This window comes from Oncorhynchus gorbuscha, linkage group LG20 (genome assembly GCF_021184085.1).
Source record: "Oncorhynchus gorbuscha isolate QuinsamMale2020 ecotype Even-year linkage group LG20, OgorEven_v1.0, whole genome shotgun sequence".
Lineage (NCBI taxonomy): Eukaryota > Metazoa > Chordata > Actinopteri > Salmoniformes > Salmonidae > Oncorhynchus > Oncorhynchus gorbuscha.
Window position 1 is genome coordinate 29,935,273 of NC_060192.1, and position 18,339 is coordinate 29,953,611.

The following is an 18,339-nucleotide window of genomic DNA, read 5'->3' on the forward strand; positions in this document are numbered from 1 at the left end:
ACACAACTAATCTTCTCCTTTCCCCCTTCTGATGACCAGGTGGCGAATCGCATCTCTGCATGTCTGGCAGACATATCAGTGTGGATGACGGATCACCACCTCAAGCTGAACCTCGGCAAGACGGAGCTGCTCTTCCTCCCGGGGAAGGACTGCCCGTTCCATGATCTCGCCATCACGGTTGACAACTCCATTGTGTCCTCCTCCCAGAGCGCTAAGAACCTTGGCGTGATCCTGGACAACACCCTGTCGTTCTCAACCAACATCAAGGCGGTGGCCCGTTCCTGTAGGTTCATGCTCTACAACATCCGCAGAGTACGACCCTGCCTCACACAGGAAGTGGCGCAGGTCCTAATCCAGGCACTTGTCATCTCCCGTCTGGATTACTGCAACTCGCTGTTGGCTGGGCTCCCTGCCTGTGCCATTAAACCCCTTCAACTCATCCAGAACGCCGCAGCCCGTCTGGTGTTCAACCTTCCCAAGTTCTCTCACGTCACCCCGCTCCTCCGTTCTCTCCACTGGCTTCCAGTTGAAGCTCGCATCCGCTACAAGACCATGGTGCTTGCCTACGGAGCTGTGAGGGGAACGGCACCTCAGTACCTCCAGGCTCTGATCAGGCCCTACACCCAAACAAGGGCACTGCGTTCATCCACCTCTGGCCTGCTCGCCTCCCTACCACTGAAGAAGTACAGTTCCCGCTCAGCCCAGTCAAAACTGTTCGCTGCTCTGGCCCCCCAATGGTGGAACAAACTCCCTCACGACGCCAGGACAGCGGAGTGAATCACCACCTTCCGGAGACACCTGAAACCCCACCTCTTTAAGGAATACCTAGGATAGGATAAGTATTCCCTCTCACCCCCCCCTTTAAGATTTAGATGCACTATTGTAAAGTGACTGTTCCACTGGATGTCATAAGGTGAATGCACCAATTTGTAAGTCGCTCTGGATAAGAGCGTCTGCTAAATGACTTAAATGTAATGTAAATGTAAATACAGTAAGCTCTCTTGCTACCCTACCACCCTGTCTTGGTGTTGTCATCTGCTGCAGTCTCTGCAATATAGGAATTGAGAGACTTATATTTGGCTCAACTACCCTCACACTGATGGGAAACCAATGTAGGCTAGGCTACCCCTGTCAATGACCACTGTAATAAGACAGACAGTTGAAAATAGGTTGAAGTACATATAAACTGGTATGTGCAATGAATCTTCCCAAATCAAGAAAGTGAATGGCCAGTATTCAATTAGATCAGCCAAGTTTAAATGTGATTCAGGCATCCTCCTCCCTACCTGTAGCTGGTCTACACTATAATGACCATTTTACCCATCCCCAAAATGGAATTGTACAAGCAATCATTTAATCAATAAGTTCACTGGCAACTCATTCAAATTGTTATCAGAGACCTTAAGCGGTACAACAGATATACAGTGTACAAAACATTAGAACCACCTTGACAGATTGACCAGGTGAACCTAGGTGAAAGCTAACATCCCTTATTGATGTCACTTGTTCAATCCACTTCAATCAGTATAGATAAACGTGAGGAGACAGGTCTTGGTGGGCACTGCCACTAACCAGAGGTCGCAGGTTCAGGATATGTGAGAAATGATCAAAATCAATGTGAAAGGCTTTATTCCACATTCACATAATGCAGAGCATTGTGTCATACTTCTTAGTTCAGTAAACATGACCCTTCATGCCCATAAAAAAGTAGCCTCTTCAAAACAAATGAGTTGTTTCAATGTCATTTATTGAGACTTACAAAGAACAATGTGTCTTCATTGAAATGAATTTGACAGCTACAAATTAAAACAAATTCTCAATTAAGAATCAGGTGATTCATTTCTATATCTTTCAATAAATGGTTCTGCAATCAGCAACCTGTCTTTCATTTTCTGTAATGGACAAATAACAGTAATCTACAGATGTACAGTATTTTCCCTGATTTCTTATAAAGCTTGGTCTTACATATAGTTTTCAGTCCTAATCCACATGCGTTCAAACAAGTCTCTGTAAAAATGTCAGGAATTCCAATGGACGAAAGATTGGGAAACTGGAAGAAAAACTGTTGAGTAGTGATATGATCACGTGACAGATAGGTAAGGGGACTTTGATTGAAACCGTGCACGGTATATCGTAGGCCGATATAGTCCAGCTCTCATTCATTGAGGGAGGCCACTGAAGTCCTCAATAAACACAGCAATACAAACTTAACAAAAACAATATGGTGGAATTTTGGTGTTTGGCTGCATTTACACAGGCAGCCCAATTCTGATCTTCTGCCCAATTATTGGCAAAAGATCCAAATTGGGCTGCCTGTGTAAAAACAGCCTAATATATCTTAAATCAACCACATGATTACATTAAGGTTCCCAATCAATGTTTGAAAATTGTAATCAGACAATTTAACAGGGTGATTAGGATATGTACAAGTTACTTAAACTAGACAGGGAACGTAGAATACTGAATGTTGTCCTCTTGACATCCATATCTTCTAAGCTAACGCAGCTGTGGAATGTTCTCGAGGTGACGGTGTTGTAGGCCTGTAGATATACTGGTTATGGGATCAGAGTGAGAGGGTTTGGGCGTTGTGCTGCAGATTGAAGGGGGGGGTAGGTGAATTTGAGCGGGGCAGTGGTGCATTGGTTACTCACCCAGCATGCGTGGGACAGAGGTCGATAGCCCTACCTCCCTCCCTCCGTTCATCTGGCCTTTTGCGTACCACTGCGTCCTTAGCCGTTCAAAGCACAGCTGGAACGCCTCAGTTTTGAGCGTGAATGCACATCTTGTCTCACTGGAAATACCTCAGAAAAATATGCCACAACACAAGCATACGCAACAACTCCAGCATTCCCCAATCTGACCACCCTTAATTACAATAACTTAAGTTTCTTAAATCTGTTTTGAGTACAGGTTTAAAACCCATTTCTGTGATTAATTTCAGATTAATTTAATGACAATATACAGTGTGATTCATTTCAATTTGGCAAAATTATTCCTTTAAAAACATCAATAGAATCAAAGAAAATAAGAAAAATCCATGACTACTGTTGATGGGGTCGTCTAATTTCAGAAAGGAAGATGTCCTCAGATAGAGCCATGACTGGACTATTTTACAGGCACATCTAGCGTCAACCCAGATCAGTTGGGTCTGCAAAAGGCTCAATAGTGTATGTGCCTTGTGGGGATTACCCTTATCAACCATACTAGTAGCAGTACTACAACTACAATGAGGGGAGTGTGGCCTCACTAACCCATTGGACAAGCCCAGACATTCAGGCCCTGGGTTCTTGTAAACTAGTTGTCTTGTGATAGTTTGTTGGGCTTCCAGCATCACAGACCTCAAATAAATAATAAAATGGGGTGCCTCGTTGTGAAGGAGGAGTGGGGTCAATGAGGGAAGTGTATGGTCGAAGTGCAGGCGTGGTCGGGGGCAGAGGGCTTTACCTTTGTGGGGACTGCGTCCACGGCATTGCGCGACTAATTTTCTTCCCCCGTCACACACAACATGGCGTCCAGGGACCCAGGAGCCATTTTAGCTGTAATAATTAGCGAGAAGGGAAAACGTAGCTGGAAGAGCAATAACAGTAACAATGTCATGCACTACAGTTTTAAAAACATCACAGAAAGCCATATCAACGAATATACGTGCAATAAGCAGGTGCATGTTATCATGGTAACCAGAAAGAATGAGATAACGATTAAAAAATTTCCTATCAGAAATGAAAACCAATCCATAACCAACTGTAGTCTACAGCTCACTTCTACACCCAAATACTGTGACGCAGCAAGGCGACAAACATTTCTCTTTCTAATGATATGATCGCCTTCAACTGTTCTTCTGACACCCACGGCGACAAACTAACAAACATCGCCATGAGGTTTGTGGCATGTTCTGAGGTAGGTGTAATGAAGAGCTAGGCTGAGACCAAGTGATAGAGCCCAATTGAGAACTGTTTGAAATTATCTTGTCATAGTTCACAGGAATGGGATAATCTTTGTTTAAAGTGTTTCCCTTCAGATGTGAAAGGTTGAAATAATTAGTAAATCCTTTGGAAAAAAAACATGGAAACGATTTAATATCATGTTTAATCGCATGTCTAATAATTAACCCGATAGGGAAAACATTTCCTATTTTAAATTATAGAAAAATACAGCCGCATGTCGTTTTATTCTCAAACCAAGTCACTCCTACTTTTATTACTTAAGCTTGAGGCTTAAGGTTTCAATAGGTTACATACTGAATAATAGAAACCAATACGTTTCCATCAAACCTGGAGAGCCTAATGGCTCCATTTAAGACAATTCATTAATTTGATGGTCCAATTGAAGTAAATACTCTCACAGAATATTATGATCAGGATCGCACAGGAAGTTCACTTAAACCAAAAGAAAACAAAGAAAAGGAAAATATTTGTCCTGTACAAGGTCAAACCACACAATGTACTGTGTGTGAAAAGCCCACTAGTTTTTGTCCTTTGAAGAAAAGGTGAGGCCCAAAATGGCAGTTGATTACCCTCAGATCCTGAAAGGTATGCTTAAAGGAAGCCCTCTGCATGCCTTGCCACCAGCAGAGCTTTCCACATTTCCATTCTCCATTTAAACCAAACAGAGGTGCAACCAGTTAAGTCACTAGGCTAGTATTCATGGTATAATAATAGAAAGCATTCATGCATCACTGTCTGCAAATAAAAAAACGAGTTCCCCAGAAAATGCGAGTTTAAAGCTAGCCTGTCTAATCTTAAAGTGGTTTGCTTGGTTGGATTTCTATCTGATACATTTGATCAGTTCCAACGGGAGGTCATGTGAGACGTGGGGAAGGACTACATTCCCAGAGGCCAGAGAAAAGTGAGTTTTTCACTCCAGCAGATGTGTAATGTTGTTGCAGCAAAGCGCCTGGGTCTCGCTCCCAAAGCCCCAGACATTATGGAGAGAAAGTTTGATGACTGAGGTGTGAATGTGTATTCCTGTGATTGTTATAAAAAGTGAAGGCATCATGCTTAAATTGATCCCCTAGAATGTTCACAAGTGTCCACACATACAGTCACACTGGTCCTCATGTCCAAATTAGCCTACATGTAACATACTTTGCCCCTTGCTTTCCATTTTATTCTATTTTTTTTTCTAAACACAAGCTCTAAAACCTTTAACCATTTTATTAACCAAAGATCTACATACGCTGGAACATATTGGAACAGTGACTTTTCATATCAAGGTCTTCGATGAAGGCAATATAAATTTTAAAAAACAAAATCTGGCCAATGGAAAAATTAAGCTCTAAACTATATACACTACATGGCGAAAAGTATGTGGATACCCAAAATCATGGGTATTAATATGGAGTTGGTCCCCCCTTTGCTGCTATAACAGCCTCCACACTTCTGGGAAGGATTTCCAGTAGATGTTGCTTCTATTCAGCCACAAGACATTAGTGAGGTCGGGCACTGATGTTGGGCGATTAGGCCAACATCCCAAAGGGATGGGTTAAGGTCAGGGTTCTGGGCAGGCCAAGTTCTTCCACACCGATCTTGACAGACCATTACTGTATGGAACTCGCTTTGTGCACAGGGACCTTTGTCATGCTGAAACAGGAAAAGGCCTTCCCCAAACTTTTGCCACAAAGTTGGAAGCACAGAATAATCTAGAATGTCATTGTATGCTGTAGCTTTAAGATGTCACTGGAAATAAGGGACCTAGCCGGAACCATGAAAAACAGCCCCAGACTATTATTCCTCCTCCACCATTTGAGCAAGTAGCGTTCCCCTGGTATCCGCCAAACCCAGATTTGTCCGTCGGACTGCCAGATGGTGAAGCCTGATTCATCACTCCAGACGTGTTTCCACTGCTCCAGAGTCCAATGGCGGTGAGCTTTACACCACTCAAGCCAACGCTTGGAATTGCGCATGGTGATCTTATGTTTGCGTGCAGCTGCTCGGCCATGGAAACCCATTTCATGAAGCTCCTGAAGAAACAGTTATTGTGCTGACGTTGCTTCCTGAGGCAGTTTGGAATTCGGTAGTGGGTGTAGCAACCGAGGACAGATGATTTTTACGCGCTTCAGCACTCGGCAGTCCTATTCTGTGAGCTTGCGTTGACTACCATTTCGCGACTGAGCCATTGTGTGAGCTATTTTATACACCTGTCCACAACGGGTGTGGCTAAAATAGCCGACTCCACTAATTTGAAGGGCTGTCCATATACTTTTGGACATGTAGTGTATGTGAACTAATGGCTAATTTGGATGAGCTAAAGTCACCTTATGGACAGAGGCAAGGCTCTGATTTAAAAAATGTATGGATCGATTTGGGTGCTTCCTTCATCGCTCAAAAATATACACATTTATTTTACACAATATATTTCAACTAGGCTTTTAACAAGGCACTCCTCTGGTATGGATTCATATTCTCGCATATTTAACAGATTATGGAACGGGGATGTGTAAGGAAGAGCTGTCATTACAGAGCCCCCAGTACGCATCACAACCATACACTTCCTTAAAACCATAACGACTTCACAATATAGATTACTGCGTTATGGGGCAGCGTTACTATCAAAGCAAAACCAGGCATACTATAAAGTGAAAAATCAACTAGTCAGAATTGTGTTTAGAAAAGAGAAGATGCAAAACAGGGGAATTATAAATGGGCAAACTTGCAGTGATGCACATTTGGACCACAACTACATCACTCAAAACCCACACATTCACACACACACACACGACATTCACACTGCAATGTAAAGGGTTATCGGTGCTCTGGCATGTGGGAGTAGTCAGGGCGGCGGAGGAGGGGCTCCTTGTGTGATGGAGGCGGATCATACGCTCTAGCTGGGGCGTAGGTAGCAGGCGCTTCCAGGGTGTGGGCCTCTGTCGGTGGCGGGGCCTGCATTGGCATCTGGTAGTTGGGCATTGTGGGGGGCATCTGGGTCGGGGCTGGAGGAGGGTAGCCATATTGGTACTGCTGGTACTGTTGTTGGTACTGCTGGTACTGTTGGTACTGCTGGACCTGCTGATAGTACTCTGCATAGCATCTGAAGTTAAGAAAAGAGAAAGCCTGTTGAACACATTTGATCTGCTTCAAAATAACTAAACTGCCCCAAACGTGCATCATGTACCTGGCAATGGGGTCTCTATCAGCAGCAGGGTCCTCTGGTCGGCCGGGTGGCGTTGGGAGGAGGGCGCGGCGTTTGGGGCGTGGCTGGGGGAAGGGCTGGGGAACAGGGTCAGGCAGCAGTGGGGTGGAGCGGCGTACTGGGCTGCGGTCCCTGTCCCCTGACTTAGTCCCCATCTGCTGCTCCGCTAGAACCTGCTGGCCCTGCTGGAAGAAGCGGGCCCGTGCTGCCTCAAAGATGGCCTGGGCAGTGGGTTCTGCACCCCCCATGGAGCCATAGGCTGAGCTGGCGTTGTAGAGGGCCGAGGCTCCGCCATAGGCCGGGTTGACAGCAGCCTGGGCTGACGGTGCCTCTCCAGCTGTGGGGTCATACTGGTTACTGTAGCCTTCTGCGTCCGATGTGGCTGAATTTTGATAGCTGGCGGCCTGGTTGGCTATGGAGTCGTATACCTGATCCGCTACAGAGCCGTACACCTGGCTGGCGAGGGCACCGTAGACCGCAGGGCTCACTGGAGTACCATCTGTGGCGCTGGCTGCCGTCATGCCCTTTAGCGCAGCGTATGTGGGATCAAAGCTTGTTGTGTTGTAGACAGAGTTGTGCAAGCTCTGCTGCACCTGAAGAGGCAGACCTGCAGCTGCAGCAACGGCAGCAGCCAATACAGCAGCCTGACTCTGGTGGTGTTCCATATGAGGGTTGATGGAGGGGCTTTCAGTGGCATAGTGACTCATGATGGGGGCCTTTGCTGTAGTCGTGGTGGGATTACTGGGCTGCACATTGGAGAGCTCCACAGAGAGCGGTCGGCCTTTGAAGGTGGTCCCATGGAGAGCCTCAATAGCCTGCACTGCATCCTCCTTCCGCTCCATGTGTACAAAGGCATAACCCGCAGAGGAGGAGAGCCTCGCTGTAACCAAGCACAGGATGATAAGACAGTCAGCTAATTAAGTAACCACTAACCATGTTTACCATCCATTCTGATGAGTAAAGTACAGGTTTGATAAAACTCACCATAGGCCTGATGGAAACGAAAATTGTCTTAACTTTCCTAAATGTTGACAAAACACGTTCGACAGGATTGTATAAAAACAATTTTATGGTGAAATATAATGCGATAAACTGGGATCGATATGCTTTTTTTTTTTTGCATAGTTGTTGCTAGAATAACCATCATATGGAAGTAAATTTGCACTCATGCTATGTTGTGCGGTCCTCCTACTACGAGGTGAAAAAAACGCAGTTTATTAAAGTTATGATGAACCTGATGAGCTTGATGCTTATTTCCAATACATTTCAAAGGGTCTTAATTTGGATGCTGCTGACAAAGTTATCAGTGATTGGCTGTCGATTACATTTAATTGACCAATAAAAATGATCTTCCTCTTAGCCATAATCTCATGTACCCTGTGTGTTGTATCTACGAGCTATAGGCTAGAGTGCACGTCCCAAGACCACCATGGACAAATGTACTGTTTATCCCAAGAGTTTGTGACAAAACCATTGACAGAGTTAAGATACAGAACAAAGTGCATGATGTCATTACACACAGTTTTGTATCCTCAACACACCAATTTGATGAAAATACCCCTATCAGTATAATTTGAATACCAGTATTTGCTTAAAAATCTTTTGACAAGTGGATGGGAGGGTAGAGACTCACCTTTGACCTTATCACACTCCAGAACTTTCCCAAAGGTCTGAAAGAGCTCTTGCAGGTCCTCAGCAGAACACATGGCACTGAGATTCCCCACAAAGACCTTGGTGGAATGCATGGGCCTTCCGCGGGACTCTTCAACCACCAGGTTGCGGCCACGGAACTCCCGTCCATTCAGTTCCCTTATGGCTAGATCAGCAGCACCATCTCCCTGAAGATGGATGAAGGCAAACTGCCGGAGTACGCTGCAGGTGACCACTTGTCCATATGGCCCAAAGAGCTGTGTCAGGTCCTCCTGAGAGGTGTCCAACGCCAGGTTCCCCACAAAGAGCTTTATAGCTTCGTTCTTATCCGTTGACTCCATGGTTGGGTACACCTGGGGAAGGAGCAGGGTGTCAGTGACCTAGCTAGCTAATTTAAGTTTATATTTTAGCTGATGACATAACTGTTATTAAGGGACGTCTTAAGAAAAACCGCATGCAACCACTATAGGCAAATCATGAATATAGTAGTTTAATAAAACGTGACAAGTAACTAACAATAGTTTAACGCATAAAGCTAAAACTAGTCCATAGTCAACCTAGCTAGCAAGCTAACGTTAGTTTCCCCCTCCCTTCTCGAGTCGAGGTGGCATCAATTCGGTGATGCTTGGCAACACCCGATCGGGAAACACGAGATGCTCATATCGTTACATGAAATTGCTGTACTATACACACATTAGTTGGTCGAGGTGTGATCAGATTTATCCTGGCTCGCTAGCTGGCTAGCTAAATGATCAATTCGGCGCGGATTAGAGTTAGCTTGCTGGCTAGCTAAACTAGCCATTTTGCGGTGATGAAAAATAATGTTCAGAAGCAGTTTAACTAATTACATCTATTTGCAACTATTCAGAGCATTATGGACATTTTTATATCACATTGTGCATTCATAAAATTTGCCAAGCTAAACAAATATTACTCAAATTTACACATACAAAAAATAAGCACACTGTGCATCCATCTTACCTAACGTGGTGCAATATTTCCAATGACCACCTCCGGTTCCGATCTTTGAGAGGGTGACGTATGATATTTTCAACAAATCACTAGAGCAGAAGTCTGGTTACATGTAAACGTTCATGGCAGGCGTATTACACAATGTCGGCTGCAATCTTTTTCTACGATGTAAATGACCATGTTGTTTGAGTGAAGTGAGTTTTGCCTATCACTCCAGCAGACGTGTAATGTTGTTGCAGCAAAGCGCCTGGGTGTCGCTCCCAAAGCCCCAGACATTGTGAGTGTTACAACCATAGTGATCCTTGTGTTCGAATTCATAATGTTATGCTTTCAACTATTACTTCTTGTTGTTGCATTTGCCTGGTAAATGATGTCAATCATTTTCTCTAAAGTATCAAATTAAACAGACATTTCAATTTCAATAAATAGGCTGTGTATGTCTGTAAAATATGTTAATAATTGCAACCTAATTTGGTTGCAATTGGTGGTGACCACTCGGAAGTTTAAAAATAATTGATGCAGATGAATTGTCTAGCACTCCATCACAAAGTACAGGATACAGATAGATTGTAATTGTTTTTTTATAGGCGAATTTCCCATTAAAAATACTGTATTCAGGGACTGCATTGTAATTGTGTTTAAGAGGCGAATTTCCCTTTGAAAATACTGTTTCAATTGAATTTCCGCAACGTGGTGACGGGCGCAGGCGTATTTAACCTTGGTTCAGGTTTGTTTCTCTCCCAAGTGTGAATGAAAAATATACGGAAGACAGCAGAGGAGTGCCAGGAACTTCTGAACTACAGCTTCACAGAGACTGGAGAGTCCCAGACAGACATCATGACGTATCCAGAGATCTAGGACTATTACATTCTATATACTTTTGAAGTTTCAATGGCATTTGGAAATTCAGGGATCAGATGGGATTTACAGTAGGCTATTTAGAATAATCTCTGCCACATTTTAAGGACGACAGGGGATCGGGAGATGAAGGTAAATTGTGTCATGTCATTTATTTGAAAGTGTAAAACAAGGAACAGTTGCGAATATTTGTATGATTAGTGAAATCACGAAACCTGGCACTCGTTAACTGAAGGTATGCAAGAAGACCGCAGATTAAGGATGTGCCGCGCACAGAGTGGTACAGATCGAGCTGCACGCAAGGTATGTTGGAAGCCCATACCATGTCCACAAATAGGATGCTGTAATGTTATTATTTATACAAATAAAATACAAAGTACATTTTTTCAATTTACTGAATGAAGTACCCTTTGATATCACGGTCAGTTATTACAATATAGTAAACTGTTATTTATGGAAGAAGAAAAAATCATCACTGGTTCCACAACATAAGAGCTGTATAACGCCATTAATGACCTCATTTTAAACTACTCGTTTGGCACTACACCTTCATGTTATTCTAGTGATACTGTATATTCAGGTCCTGGCAGGTCATTACACCTTCATGTTATTCTAGTGATACTGTATATTCAGGTCCTGGCAGGTCATTACACCTTCATGTTATTCTAGTGATACTGTATATTCAGGTCCTGGCAGGTCATTCATTACACCTTCATGTTATTCTAGTGATACTGTATATTCAGGTCCTGGCAGGTCATTACACCTTCATGTTATTCTAGTGATACTGTATATTCAGATCCTGGCAGGTCATTATTACACCTTCATGTTATTCTAGTGATACTGTATTTTCAGATCCTGGCAGGTCATTACACCTTCATGTTATTCTAGTGATACTGTATTTTCAGATCCTGGCAGGTCATTACACCTTCATGTTATTCTAGTGATACTGTATATTCAGATCCTGGCAGGTCACAGTTGTTTTTTTGTCAGTTATACGATTGTCTCATTGGGACAGTCTTATGAGGTTCAATAGCAGGCTTCAGAATAGGCTATTCATTCTGGACATGTGTTATTGCATTAAACATATGAATACTCATTTAATAAGCTACTTATTAGATCTGTACCTCTCAATTGTTTGCTGGGTTAGATTAGCATTTACACACTTCTCTGTAGGTTTGGAGAGTGTTTTCACCAAGTCTCACCAAGTCTAAACTTGCCATGCTTCTACGGAGACTTGGGCAGCCAGCCCTACATCCACCTCTTCTCTAGAATGGTGTTTTAGGCTCAGGGGCATATATACAGCAGCAGCCCATCCCTGGAAGGAAGTTGGAGGTGATTACAGCCTGTGCACATAACTACCTCTGTCAAAATCTAGCCACACCTTCTCATATTCAAAGGGTTTAAAAAGCTAAGGCAAAATTATACTTCAGTCCCAGCAAGTTCACTGTTGAGGGTCGGATCCTAAGGATATGTGCACACACACTAAACACCCTCACGTGTGGTGAGTCGTACTCAGTTGATGACATACACCCTCCAGATTACTCAGAGGAAGGAATACGGTTTGGGAGTGTCCCAAAAGGACAGAGAAGTAGTGGTCAGCGCGGAACACAGAACACATGACATGATGCATGCTGGTGTTACCAGAACGGAACAGAAAGGGTACTGATTATGAAGCATTAGTCTGCGGAAGAGCAGAACCTCAAAGAATGTGTATTCTCTTTCTGGTGTTTTACCTTCAATGGGAAGCATCATTGTGGCAACATAAAGCATAACCACATGGTGTACAGATACCATATAGTACCCGTGCTATATACTATATGTCTCTGTTCCCCAGATGCAGGAGGACCCGGTGTATGATTTCCCTGAGCCGGTAGGGAATCCGATAGGAGAGAGGCGGGCTTGTCTTCAGCGTAGCTCCCTGAAGAGCATCAGTGTGCTGGACCGTCTGCTTCTCACACACCCCGTCTGGCTGCAGCTGTCCATCAACTCTGCTACCGCTCTGCACATCCTACAGAGGGAGCCGCCTGGGGTGAGACCAGTGGAGGCTGCTAAGGGGAGGATGGCTCATAGTAATGGCTAGAATGGAGCAAATGGAATGGCATAATTTTGTTTGATGTATTTGATACCATTCCACCTATTCCACTCCAGCCATTACCACGAGCCTGTCCTCCCCAATTAAGGTTCCACCAACCTCCTGTGGGTGAGACACAAAACCGCACACAAACCACAACCTAAGTTTGCATATATCTGTCTCTCTGCAGACCTTTCTAGTGCGCAGGTCCAACACCTCGCAGAAGAAAGTGCTGTGTGTCAGGCTTGCAGATGACTGCCTCCCCTCCTTTTTCAAACAATTTGTCATCCAGGAATTGGACTCCAGTGAGTGTTGAAAGAGAAAGCCAGAGATGTTCCATCTACAGCCCGTTGCAGTGAACGATGAGGGTCTTACTAATGATCTTATCCTTGCATCCCCATTTCCCTTCCATTCACAGCTTTCTCCTTGGAGAGAGCTGCTATCAGTTTCCCTGACCTCTGCCGGCTCATCGCCTTCTACTGTGTTAGCCGGTATGTTCTACATCACAGTAGAATAGGTTCAGGACCTTTAGACCAATCAGACCTGTCTATAAAACCTACTGTATGTGCTGTATATTTCAGGGATGTGTTGCCCTTCCCCCTGGAGCTCCCTGAGGCCATAGTCAAGGCTTCATCCCACAAACAGCTGGAGTCCATCTCCCACATGGGAGTGGGTAGGTACCACAGAGTGGCTCAGAGGTCTGATGATCCACCAAGGTCTTGGCGATTGTTGAAATGCTAGCTGCCATTGTGTGCTGTACACAACTTCTCAACAACTCATCTCAAGGTTTCTTCCTTGGTTTCTGCCTTCTATTGAGTTTTTCATAGCCACTGTGCTTCTGTCTCTGCGTTCCTTGCTCTTTGGGGTTTTAGGTTGGGTATCTATCTGTGAAAACTGCTGATGGAAAAGGGACATTCGATTGATTGATCAAGGATAGCCTTGAAGAATAATGCTGACATAGTTTTGCTTCTTTTTCATTCAGAGTTCTGGAGCTCCCCGCTGAACTTCAGAGGCCCACGCAATGGGCCCCCACCAGTGGAGGAGGCACCGCTGCCCCTTAGCCCCACCCCTGAGGATTGTGCCACACCCGAGGAGAGCCCCACCCTGTTTCAAGAGTTCTGCTCCATCCAAACACGCAGCCCCCGGGAGCTGAACTGTGGGGCAGTAGGCCAAGGGGCTCTCTGTTTCATCAACCCACTCTTCCTGCAGTTCCAGACTGCACTGTACAGACGCCACCACCAGTTTAAACGCAGCCTGAAGGTGCGTGTCTCCACTGAGAACTCTAGCCCCTTGTCCCCACCATTTGCTCCTCCCCCTCCCCCACCTCTGCTGGCCAAAAAAAAGAGCAAGAAGGTCCATCAGGGCAGTAGAGCAGTGGAGGCCAGAGTGGAGGGTGAGGGAGGGACAGCACCTGTCCAGGAGGACTCAGACTACTTGCAGCCATGCTTGGTTCTTCCAGTTCTTCCGAAAAAGACCAGGGTCACACCCACACTGTCTCCCACTGCAGAGGAGGATGACTACCATGTCCCCATAGGTCTTCTGCAGGGACTTGGCCAAGAGAAAGGAGGTGAGGGGGAGGAGGTGGATCTCTTGCTGGAGCAGAGATATGCTCCCTCCCTGAGTGAGCTGGACAGCAGCAGTTCCCTCAGCAGCTTGGAGGAGACAGAGGAGAACTCAGAGCGACCTCCCATCACCAGGGGAACAAGTAACCCCTCACCCCCATGCACCTCTCCCGCTCATCAGCCCGTCTCAGGCTTGCGCAAGCTTAGTGCAGCTTTTGTGTCCTTCTTTGTGCCTGAAAAGCGTGTGGCGAGGCTGGTGGAGGACCTGTCCCGTGACAAGAGGACTGCGTTTGGTGTCCTGGTGCAGGACTTCCTCAAGCAGCAGCGCGAGGTGATCAAGCCTCAGTGCCAGAGATCTGGCACAGAGCTACTGCAGGGCATTCGTCTCTTCCTCTCCCAGGCCAAGACCTTCCTGCTGGACTGTGGAGACCTACAGCCCCCCATTGAGACCATGGTGCATGACGATGAGAAAGGTACAGCAGACATTAGTCAAATGAACTGTCAAAATATGCTCAGTCACTTTAAATACAACCAGTACTAGCATGTTTCCCTAGTGATGATGACATGTGACATTTTCTGAATGTGCTTGTTTGTGTGCAGACCTGGTGCTGGAGAAAGCCATGTTCCGCTGTGTGCTGAAACCTTTGAAAGGACAGATAGATGGGACACTGCAAACTTTGCATGAGCGAGACCGCTCCACCCAAAGCATGGCAGAGAGCCTGGCTAAGGCCAGGGGAAAGACCCTGTTGGAGTGTTTTGGAGTGCGGGTGGGAGTGCCGGATGCTGCCGATGTGGAGAAGGTGCTGCAGAAGTTAGCTCTCATGAGGCGGGCATACTCTCCCATTGACAAAGTTGTGCTGCTCCTGCAGGTCTGCAAGCTCATCTATAAAGCCATGAAGGACAATTCAGGTGAGGGCTTTTCTTTGAGTGAATGTGAAAGAGAAATAAACATTACAGAACCAACAGCTGCTATCCCTACCATCGTTGGTCTTGTCATGTCTTGTGTCAACATGGTTGCTTTGTCTTTATGAGCAGACCAGGAGTTTGGTGCAGATGACTTCCTGCCAGCCTTGTCCTATGTCCTCGTACAGTGTAACATGCCTGAGCTGTCTGTGGAGGTGGAGTACATGATGGAACTGCTTGAGTCATCATGGCTCAAAGGGGAGGGTAAGGCTTTAAACGTGAAGTATTTATACTTTAAATGTGAAAATATTTTGAATAGTATGCGATGCCAAATAGCCATTTTGTAATGCTTGTACCAGGTGGGTACTACCTGACCAGTGTGTATGCCAGCCTGTGCCTGATCCAGAGCAAACCTGAAGTAGTACCCTCCAGTGGTCTGACCCGCGAGGCCAGAGACTCTTTGAAAGACTGGAGCCGGCGCCGGAGCCTTCAGGCGCAAAGCCTGAAAAACTTACGACAGCAACTGGTACGGCTCAATTCATTGATTTATTAGCACCAATACTGTATATATAGGAAACTATACTGAACAAAAATATAAACTCAACATGCAACAAATTCAAAGATTTTACTGAGTTACAGTTCATATAAAGAAATCAGTCAATTTAAATACATTTATTAGGCCCTAATCTATGGATTTCACATGCCAGGGAATACAGATATGCATCTGTTGATCACAGATACCTTAAAAAAAAGGTAGAGGCGTGGATCAGAAAACCAGTCAGTATCTGGTGTGATCACCATTTGCCTCATGCAGCGCAACGTATCACATGTCCTTTGCATAGAGTTGATCAGGCTGTTGATTGTGGCCTGTGGAATTTTGTCCCACTCCTCTTCAATGGCTGTGCAAAGTTGCTGGATGTTGGCAGGAACTGGAACACGCTGTAATACCGTAGCATAGCATCCCAAACATGCTCAATGGGTAACATGTCTGGTAAGTATGCAGACCATGGAAGAACTGGGACATTTTCAGCTTGCAGGAACTGTGTACAGATCCTTGCGACAAGGGGCCGTGCTGAAACACGAGGTGATGACAGCAGATGAATGGCATGACACTGGGCCTTAGGATCTCGTCACAGTATCTCTGTGCATTCAAATTTTCATCGATAAAATGCAATTATGCCTGCACCATACCATAACCCCACCACCACCATGGGGCATTCTATCCACAACGTTGACATCAACAAAACTGCTCGCCCACACGATGCTATACACATGGTCTGCAGTTGTGAGGTTGGGTCTACGTACTGCAACATGCAACAATGTTGGAGGCAGTTTATGGGACATTCCTGTAGTCAGCATTCCAATTGCAAGCTCCCTCAAAACTTGAGTCATCCCTGGCAACAAAATTGCACATTTTAGAGTGGCCTTTTATTGTCCCAACCCAAGGTGCACCTGCGTAATGATCATTCTGTTTAAATCAGCTTCTTGATATTCCACACTTGTCAGGTAGAGCATTATATTGGCAAAGGAGAAATGCTCACTAAAAGGGATGTAAACAAATTTGTGCACAATATTTGAGAGAAATAAGCTTTTTGTGCGTATGGAACATTTCTGGGATCTTTTCATTCAGCTCATGAAACCAACACTTTACATGGTGCGTTTATATTTTTTTCAGTGTAGATTCAGCCACGGGATGATTTTAGTCAGCGGAACAGTTATAATTTGTACACTGCAAATTGACCACAACTAAGCCCAAAAAGAGATTCATTTGGGATATTTTCAAATACAAACTCATTTTTAGCTTAATTCCTTTTGACTTTACGGTCCTTTTTTTAAACCAAAAAACTGAAATATCCCCTTTCCCCCCTTGCAGGCCAATTTCTGCCTGTTTCCGAACCCCACTGTAAAGAATCCCACATCTAGCAGTAATACTGAACAGAAATGAACACATACTCATCATAACAGATGTGGAATAATATGCCACAGTAGAATATCTCTGTACCCCAAAGCAACCATAAGGAATGCTTGATACTGTTCTCCTGGGTACATCCCTTTTCATTCTGTGTTGCAGAGGTGTGTCAGGGTTCTGTTTCAAGACGGAGAGAACAGCTGGATGAAAACCCTGCAGTGGAGGGCAGGAGTTAGTGGGGGGGCCCTGACCCAGCTCTGTGCTGCTAAATTTGGGGTGGATAACCCAGAACTGTACAAACTGTACTGGTGGAGTGAGGGGGAGATCAAAGACCTCCCAACACAGGCCCAGATCCAGGACCTACAGGGCCAAGGCAGTAGTGGGACACCCCTCATATACCAGCAAGCCAACCAGGATCAACTCAAGACTCGCAAACAGGAGACGGTGGACCTTATGGGATTACCTTGAGAGGTCCACTTTGGTATCCACACATTATTGACTGATGTTCTTAAACCACTCAACTGCTGGAAATAATTGCTTTGTACTTTATTAAACTATTTAAATTGTTTTTTTTTCTGAATGGAGATGGCAGACCTGCCAAGCCAGTCCAACTTTTCAGATTACCAGACGCGCGCCCATTGGAGACTCATCTCGCAAATCTAGTGCGAAGGCATTTTAGAAACATTGCCTCTATAGCTAATACCGGACACTCATTCATTCTTCATCGCGCAGTCTTCTAAACTCCCGACTCCATTTAATGCCAAGATGTTTATATTTATTTGTGATTATACTTTTGTAATGCTTTTTGTGACGTAGATCATAATTAGTTAGTCTCAGGTTGCGTGAACCTCGTAATGTTACGTGGAAAATGGGATGCAGAATTAAATGTATATCACACTCGAACAAATGCGACCAGTCATTTTTCGCGTATTTGCATTTCTATTCACTAACAAATGCGAGTGAACTGCTGGCACGTTCGAGCCCACTGAATGTCCGCCAACGTTAGCTTGAAACAATTCGTGTTTACCTTTCCACAACACACGGAGTCGAAAAGGGATTTGTCCATGTTTAAGTTTAAACTGACAGTCGGCAAACTCAGCATGTCAACAAACAGAAAGGGCAGACACGGGATAGCTACGTCGAATAATGATGTATTCATCTCCATGTCCGTTGACACAAACTCCGTATATGTCTGTGTTGCAGCTCGAGAATCGGGATGTTAGATTTACTCAGTGGATTTATTTTATATTAAAATGTAACAAAAAAATCAGGCACTATTCATTTCT

General features: G+C 44.8%; 2 protein-coding genes across 5 annotated transcripts; one reads left to right on the plus strand and one right to left on the minus strand.

The window, feature by feature from the left end:
• Window positions 1-1,730: 1,730 nt before the first annotated feature.
• On the minus strand, window positions 1,731-9,843 carry rbm14a (RNA binding motif protein 14a). Of its 2 annotated transcripts, none has more exons than XM_046317994.1 (4): window positions 9,760-9,843; window positions 8,762-9,131; window positions 7,111-8,008; window positions 1,731-7,026 (listed from the first exon to the last, which is right to left on the minus strand). In XM_046317994.1, the coding sequence occupies exons 2-4, from the start codon at window positions 9,117-9,119 to the stop codon at window positions 6,741-6,743; spliced, it is 1,542 nt and encodes a 513-aa protein (XP_046173950.1). In that variant the 5' UTR covers window positions 9,120-9,131; window positions 9,760-9,843; the 3' UTR covers window positions 1,731-6,740. The 2 variants fall into 2 exon arrangements, with proteins under 2 accessions (XP_046173950.1, XP_046173951.1); XM_046317995.1 differs by lacking the exon at window positions 9,760-9,843 and adding an exon at window positions 9,729-9,750.
• A 101-nt stretch (window positions 9,844-9,944) lies between these two features.
• On the plus strand, window positions 9,945-18,290 carry LOC124007434 (ras and Rab interactor 2-like). Of its 3 annotated transcripts, XM_046317990.1 has the most exons (11): window positions 9,945-10,740; window positions 10,844-10,911; window positions 12,443-12,637; window positions 12,870-12,984; window positions 13,098-13,170; window positions 13,261-13,352; window positions 13,662-14,714; window positions 14,842-15,150; window positions 15,277-15,408; window positions 15,504-15,670; window positions 17,216-18,290. In XM_046317990.1, exons 2-11 carry the CDS (start codon window positions 10,846-10,848, stop codon window positions 17,519-17,521), a joined length of 2,508 nt encoding a protein of 835 aa, XP_046173946.1. In that variant the 5' UTR covers window positions 9,945-10,740; window positions 10,844-10,845; the 3' UTR covers window positions 17,522-18,290. The 3 variants fall into 3 exon arrangements, with proteins under 3 accessions (XP_046173946.1, XP_046173942.1, XP_046173947.1); XM_046317986.1 differs by having other exon boundaries at window positions 9,945-10,911; XM_046317991.1 differs by lacking the exon at window positions 10,844-10,911 and having other exon boundaries at window positions 9,946-10,740.
• Window positions 18,291-18,339: the final 49 nt, after the last annotated feature.